We start from the raw sequence: 7,471 nt of genomic DNA, 5'->3' as shown, positions 1-7,471 counted from the left end.
AGGCGGGGGCGGGGCCTCTGCGCCCGGGCCGCCTCCTCGGCCTATAACTGAGCCCCCGGGCTCCTCGCTCCCACACGGCCCCCACCGGACCCGTGCAGCCGCTTCGCCCCTTGCTTTGGACCTCGGGCCTCACTTCTCCTCCAGATGGACCCCAAGTGCTCCTGCCCCACTGGTAAGGGAGCCCTGGCTTTGAGCCTTAGGATGCCCCCTTCCCAGGCACAGGACGACAAGGGAGGGTTTTGAGTTTGAGCTCAGGAGGACTCCTGTCACGGGTCCGGGGCTTTCTTGGTAGCCAGGCCCCTGGGAGCATGTCAGTCTCCCTTTGCCTCTCTGTTGACACTGAGGGCACGGAGGCTCCAGGCTGTCCTTCTTGAGGTCACCCAGCTGGTCAGGGGATTGCTAGACCGGGACCCCGTGTTTGGAGGAGGCCTCGGAGCTGCCAGGACTGGATGGGAGGAGGGGACACTGCCTCTTTGGGGTTCAGGCCATGGGCCCTGGCCCCCAGCCCCAGTCAGCCTGGGCTGGGTCTGGAGCCTGGGACCTTCCCTGTGGAGTCCCATCAGGAGGGGACCTACTCTCCTTGGACCAGAAGAGACGAGCTGGGGCTTCTCTATCCGCCTGAGTGGACACGAGCTCCCAGGGCTGCGTCCTGACGGAGGAGGAGGGTTCAGGGAGGCATTGCTGACCGTCTGCTGTAGCTCCTGCATCCCTCTCCCTGCTCACTGCTGGCCTTTCCCTTCCTGGCAGGCGGCTCCTGCAGCTGCGCTGGCTCCTGCACCTGCAAGGCCTGCAGATGCACCTCCTGCAAGAAGAGTGAGTGTGCGGGGCCTTCTCTGGCAATGCGGGGTGTGGGCTGAGTGCGAGGAGGGAGCCCAGAGCTCAGCAGGCAGGAGCAGGACAGTGACCAAACTTCCCGGCACCCCCCTCACCAGGAAGGGATTCCCAATCAGAGCTGGAATCACCTTCGACATGACCGAGACCCAGGCGCGCACTAGAGAACAGGGAGACTGAGGCCCAGACGGGTCACCAACCAACAACCTCAGACCTGTCACTAGAACTAGTCCTCCTGCCTCCTGAGTCACGCTTCTGAATCCTCCCAGGGACTGAAGCACTGTAGGGACATGAGCGAGCGACCGTGTGTGGCTTCTCGGACCTGGTGCAGCCCCTTCCTGTCGAAGCAACCCAGAGCTTCCCTATCCCGAGCGGGAGCTACTCTGTGAGGGGTTTGCCTCCACTTTGATCCTGAGGACGTGGCTCACATCACTGGTGGTGCTGGGGGCCGGCTTTCTCTTGCCCCAGAGGCCCTGCTCACTGTCTGTCCAAGGCGCTGTGCCCTGTCCTGGGCACAGATGGGGCAGGCAACCTGAACCTAGTGTCTGAGAGCAATTCTCTCAGGACAGAGGACACCGTCGTAAACTCAGGGTCTGGGCCTGAGGGCGGCTGGGGCCAGGCCTGGTGTTGGGAAGGGTGGTTGTGGACAACGCGTGGTCCGACTGCACGCTGCCCTTGCCTCCCCAGGCTGCTGCTCCTGCTGCCCCGTGGGCTGCGCCAAGTGTGCCCAGGGCTGCGTCTGCAAAGGGGCCTCGGACAAGTGCAGCTGCTGTGCCTGATGTCGCGGAGAGCCTGCCCCAGGTGTCAATGGAGGACCACGGGCCGACCTGTGTTTTCCTACAACTCTGACTTGATTGCTACATTCCCTTTCCTTTGAAATATGTGAGTTGTAATAAAAGTTGTTGACACTCTTCCGACTCGGCTCTTTTTTCTGTGCATTGGGAATAAGGGCTTTTGTGCCATCCAGGGCTGGTGTAGGAGACTGGATGAGAAGTGCAGAGACTTGGGTACTGGAACAAAATGTGAGTCCCTAACAAACTGAGTGCCTAAGACAAGCCACACTCCCTCACTGGGTTCATCTTCCGTAAAATGGAAGAGCATTAGACCAGATGCTCTAAGGGTGTTGAGCAGATACAAGGTCCCCTCCATTCTCATGGCAAGGGTTCGTGGCATGGCAAGGGTTGGTGACTTCTCAATGCCTCATTTCCCATCCTCTGATTTCCCTGGCTAACTTCACTCATAGATCTTCCTCATAGATCTTAGGCTTCATAGACTCTAAAGAAGTTGGAATCACACCTCCAGTTACCTGAATCCCTACCTGGAAGTCTCAAACTCCCTGCACTGAAAGATGTGTGAATTTTCTAGCTGTGGTTTTTATTTTCTAACTTCACAAACCTAAACTTTGGTAAAATAAAATTAAGTGAACTACTAAGAAAAATTTCAAAGGACACAAAATACAAAACCCAACTTTTGATTCAATAAATTTGAATAAATGTATGAGGATCAGAGTAATACAGGAAAAAATTAAAAAGTAAAAACATGTTTGTTCACCTGAAACTAACACAATATTGTAAATCAGCCATACTTCAATCATTAAAAAAAAAACCATGAGTTCATCAAAGGAGTATGTTGAACACGGAAAACACTTTCAAACGCCCCACTGTGTGGATCACCCACACCTGAAGTAGCTCTTCCCACCATCCCCACAGGGAACATCCGTCTCGGCTGGCCCAGTGCCAGTGAGAGGACACCTGCTACCCCTGAGAGCTCCCTGCGGTGAGTTGGCTCTGAATCTTTGGAAGTTCCTTTAGGTCAGGCTGAACGCTGCCTTCAAAATCCAGCCCTTGGCTACTGGAAAGCAGCAAAGTGACTAGGAATTTGTAGGTAATGCCCAGCCATTTCCCAACAAGAGGCAGAGTACCTGGAAACTGGTTCCACATGAAGGACTTCATGTCTGCCTGTGCAGGGTAGTGTCAGATTCTGCATTTACAACGTGGTGGTGGTATTTATTAGGAAGGAGTGAGGCGCTGAGTGACCTGTAAATAATGGCGAGAGCTGGTCCTCCTGACAACTTCTGGAGGGATTTGCTATTTGATGGAAAGTCAAAGAGAAAGACGAGTCACGTGGCCCAAGAGTCAGGACCGCACTCACCCACAGGTGTCCTGTGTGAAGAGGGGATTTCAGGAGCCAGCCTGTGCTGGGTGCACGGGTGCTGGTGTCAGGCAGTCTTGGTTCACAGACCACAGTGGCACTTACCAGCCGCGTATCCTAAATGAGTCGCTCGACCTCTCTAAGTCTCCATGTCCTATAAAAAGGAGATGATATCCCTGTGTGGTATTGAGAGTGGCCTAGCTCCTCACTAGGGCTTTATAAACAGTGTCTATTAGGCTGCTTCTGTTCACAGTGACTTTCCTGGGACACAATTTTGATGAATTCCAACAAGCTCTTGGGGAAAGGCTCATGGTGTTGCAAGCATGACTCTAGGCAGGAGGTTAAGGTTTGATTGCAAGTTTACTGATTCACTGGCAGGGGGAGTGCGCATGCCCTGCAATAGCCCCCCTAGAATAAGATGCTGCCACACCATTTGGAGGAACACAAAATCAATGCCCACCCTCCCTATCACTTGATCTATATTGAACCAGTAACACAGTGAACCTGCAGGGGCTGGAAGGATTGCGCCAGCTACCCAGAGTTTCAGCAACCTGCCTAAGGGCACACAGACCATATTCAGAGGTCTGAAGCTATAGCAAGGCTGTCTCACCTCCTTGCCAAAGGTCGCCGATTAGGAGGTCACTGAAGGCTGAGTCCTGCCTATCATTATTCAGAGCTGGAAGTGTCCTTTCAGACAGTCTAGTTGTGCTTCTGGCTGCAGAGATGGGAGACTAAAGTCCAGAGAGGTCACAGAGCTATGCAGAGGGATGTGACTGCCTGCTCAGTGCCCTTCCCACTGCCGAATACTGAAAGGGAAATAACCACTCTTCATGCTGTGCTCTTTAATGCCAGGTCTGCCCATCACTTACAATGATCCCTTCCACGGGGTGGGATCTCATCCTTTGGGAACCTCCATCCTGGTGCAGGGGGGACTGGCTAGGATCAGGAAATCCCCTGCCAAGTTTAGGCCAGGAGCACAGGGACAAGTGTGCCCACCCATCCATTCAGTAGTGCAGAAAAGAAGGAAGGATGGGAGGCAGAGGCCTGAGTTGGTCGCGGTGCTCTTACGGAGAAACGTTAGAGAAGCGCTGCCTAAGGACCATCGTGGGGACCAGGACAGGAAATGGTGGGGGAAGAGGGAGTCGGAGGATTGGTGGTGAAGGTCACATCCACCGCCGCCCTCTGCACACAACTCCCAGGATCCAGCCATGCCTGGGACGGGAGCGCGAGACTAGGGTTGCACACGGGCTCCGGAAAGGGGGAACCTGAAGACAACAGCGCGGGGGCCGGTGGTGGGGAAGACAGCGAGGATACAGAGGCTGGGTTGCTGGAAAATCCCGGAACAAGGTGGCTGCCGCCCTCGGGAAAATCGGGAGGGGCGGACAGGGAGGCTAGGACACCGCGCACCTCCCGGCAAACAGTCCCTACCGGCGAGCAGGCACCAAAGACGGCTCTCCGTGCGCAGAGCGGACCCACGTACCCTGGGAGAATCCTGTCTCGGCCCCAAGGGTTGCTCACAGCCGGGCCCCGGGCGCTGCGGGCGGGGCGGGCGCAGATCCGCGGGGCGGGTGCAAGGAGGGGGTGGGACCTCTGCGCCCGGGCCGCCTCCTCTGGGTACAAACACTGCAAGCAGGCTCCTAGGCTCCACACGCCTCCCACCAGCTCACGGGCCTCTTGGCCGCTTGCTTTCGACCCCCGGCCTCGCCTTGGCTCCAAATGGACCCCAACTGCTCCTGCCCCACTGGTAAGGAACCCCTGGCTCTGGGCCTTGGATGCCCGCTTCTCAGCCCAGGACACAGTGTCCCTGGGGTTAGATGAGGAAGAAGTTTCCATTCGAGCCCAAGTGGACGGCCGCGGTTCACCCAGTGCTTTCTTCCCAGCCGGGGCAGCGACAGCATTTTCTTAATCTACTTTTTGTTTTGTTTTTTGGCTGTACCACTCAGCTTGTGGGAGCTTAGTTCCCTGACCAGGGACGGAACCCAGACACTAGGAAGTGAGAGCGCTGTCCCCTAACCACTAGATCGCCAGAGATTTCCAGCCTCTATTTTTGAATGGGGAGTACAGAGGCTCAAGACTGCCTTTGTTGAGGTCACCCAGCAGGTCACGGAATTGCTAGACCCAGGGTTTGGAGGAGGCCTCGGACCTGCCAGGACTGGATGGGAGGAGGGGACACTGCCTCTTTGGGGTTCAGGCCATGGGCCCTGGCCCCCAGCCCCAGTCAGCCTGGGCTGGGTCTGGAGCCTGGGACCTTCCCTGTGGAGTCCCATCAGGAGGGGACCTACTCTCCTTGGACCAGAAGAGACGAGCTGGGGCTTCTCTATCTGCCTGAGTGGACACGAGCTCCCAGGGCTGCGTCCTGACGGAGGAGGAGGGCTCAGGGAGGCATTGCTGACCGTCTGCTGTAGCTCCTGCATCCCTCTCCCTGCTCACTGCTGGCCTTTCCCTTCCTGGCAGGCGGCTCCTGCAGCTGCGCTGGCTCCTGCACCTGCAAGGCCTGCAGATGCACCTCCTGCAAGAAGAGTGAGTGTGCGGGGCCTTCTCTGGCAATGCGGGGTGTGGGCTGAGTGCGAGGAGGGAGCCCAGAGCTCAGCAGGCAGGAGCAGGACAGGGACCAAACTTCCCGGCACCCCCCTCACCAGGAAGGGATTCCCAATCAGAGCTGGAATCACCTTCGACATGACCGAGACCCAGGCGCGCACTAGAGAACAGGGAGACTGAGGCCCAGACGGGTCACCGACCAACGACCTCAGACCTGTCACTAGAACTAGTCCTCCTGCCTCCTGAGGCACGCTTCTGAATCCTCCCAGGGACTGAAGCACAGTAGGGACATGAACGAGTGACCCTGTGTGGCTTCTCGGACCTGGTGCAGCCCCTTCCTGTCGAAGCAGCCCAGAGCCTCCCTACCCCGAGCGGGAGCTGCTCTGTGAGGGGTTTGCCTCCACTTTGATCCTGAGGACTTGGCTCACATCACTGGTGGTGCTGGGGGCTGGCTTTGTCTTGTCTCCAGAGGCCCTGCTCAGTGTCTCTCCAAGGCGCTGTGCCCTGTCCTGGGCACAGATGGGGCAGGCAACCTGAACCTAGTGCCCGAGAGCAATTCTCTCAGGACAGAGGACACCGTCGTAAACTCAGGGTCTGGGCCTGAGGGCGGCTGGGCCAGGCCTGCTGTTGGGAAGGGTGGGTGCGGACAACGCGTGGTCCGACTGCACGCTGCCCTTGCCTCCCCAGGCTGCTGCTCCTGCTGCCCCGTGGGCTGCGCCAAGTGTGCCCAGGGCTGCGTCTGCAAAGGGGCCTCGGACAAGTGCAGCTGCTGTGCCTGATGTCGCGGAGAGCCTGCCCCAGGTGTCAACAGGGCAACCAGGACAAACCTGCATTTTACCGTTTTTCATACAAGCGGACCTGACGCTACATTCCTTTTTCTATGAAATACGTGAGTTGTAATAAAAGTTGTTGACTTTATTCTGGCTCTGTCTTCCTTCTTCTGTCTTGAACAAAGAGACGCCGTGCCCATCAGGGCTGGCGTGGGGAACTGGACTGGACGTGCAGAGACCTCGGCTCTGGACCAAAGAGTACCCCCCCACCCCCCAAAACACACGCACACGGAGCGTCTTAGCCCCTTAGGTTAAGTTGAGCTTCAGTTTCTCAGCTCCAAATGAAAGCCTCGCCAGATGACATAGGGCACTGGACACACAGAGGACACACTCCCTCTATTCCCCTTACGAGTATGGATTGCAGAGAACGTTGTCCATTTCTCATTTTCCTTCTCTGGGGGCCCCTGCCAAACTCAGTCCTCGGTGATGAGAGCCTGGAAAAGTACCCAGAGGGGATGGAATCCCACACCCCTCTTGTTTGACTTCTACACACGACTGGCGTCTAAAACACCCTGGAAAGACCTATTTGTATTTTCTGCCACCGTTTTAACCCTGGTCAGTAAAAAGAATCGCTGAGATAAAATAGAAAAGGACACGATATGTGACACCCATTTTTCCCTTCAACACGTCAAATCACCTTCATACGTGGAGGAGCAATTCTGAAAGCTGGACGCTTTCATATGCTGCACTTACATTGAAGGTGTGCCCGAGTCCTGGGAACGCTTCACAGACGCCCCACTGTGCGGACCACACACGCCTGGAGCAGCTCTGCCCCCTGCCTCCCCACAGGGAACATCAGTCTTGGCTTGCCCAGGGCTACTGACAGGACACTCGCCACCCGTGACAGCTCCCTGCAGGGCCTTGGCTCTGAGTCTTCGCAAGTTCCTCCCTAGATCAGGCTGACATCTTCCCTTCCCTCAAATGCAGCCCGTGGCTACTTGACACCCCGATAGTGATTTGAATTTGGTGGGAATTTCCCAGCTGTTTCCCTGAGACTTGCTTTCAGAAGAAGGACTTCACGTGTTCCTCTGCAGAGTGATGGTGGTGCTGCAGTGCGGAGGGCCTGGTGCTGTTTATTAGCAAGAAGTGTGTGCTGAGGGAACAGGTAATATATTTCAGGT

General features: G+C 56.5%; 1 protein-coding gene across 1 annotated transcript; it reads left to right on the top strand.

Annotated features, from left to right (window-relative positions):
* Positions 1-4,591: 4,591 nt before the first annotated feature.
* On the top strand, positions 4,592-6,299 carry LOC132480308 (metallothionein-1E). Its single transcript, XM_060084413.1, has 3 exons — positions 4,592-4,726; positions 5,437-5,502; positions 6,208-6,299. The coding sequence occupies exons 1-3, from the start codon at positions 4,699-4,701 to the stop codon at positions 6,297-6,299; spliced, it is 186 nt and encodes a 61-aa protein (XP_059940396.1). The 5' UTR covers positions 4,592-4,698.
* The last annotated feature ends 1,172 nt before the right edge of the window (positions 6,300-7,471 follow it).

The sequence above is a fragment of the Mesoplodon densirostris genome, chromosome 19 (assembly GCF_025265405.1).
Source record: "Mesoplodon densirostris isolate mMesDen1 chromosome 19, mMesDen1 primary haplotype, whole genome shotgun sequence".
Taxonomy (NCBI): domain Eukaryota; kingdom Metazoa; phylum Chordata; class Mammalia; order Artiodactyla; family Ziphiidae; genus Mesoplodon; species Mesoplodon densirostris.
This window is presented reverse-complemented; position numbering and strand designations above follow the sequence as displayed.

What these genes read in the sequence shown, in the direction of transcription:
- LOC132480308 (XM_060084413.1), top strand. Translation starts at nt 4,699, where the DNA reads ATGGACCCCAACTGCTCCTGCCCCACTG. An exon ending in CAACTGCTCCTGCCCCACTG is followed by an intron (nt 4,727 to 5,436) that starts GTAAGGAACCCC and finishes CCTTCCTGGCAG; the next exon opens with GCGGCTCCTGCAGCTGCGCT. An exon ending in ATGCACCTCCTGCAAGAAGA is followed by an intron (nt 5,503 to 6,207) that starts GTGAGTGTGCGG and finishes TTGCCTCCCCAG; the next exon opens with GCTGCTGCTCCTGCTGCCCC.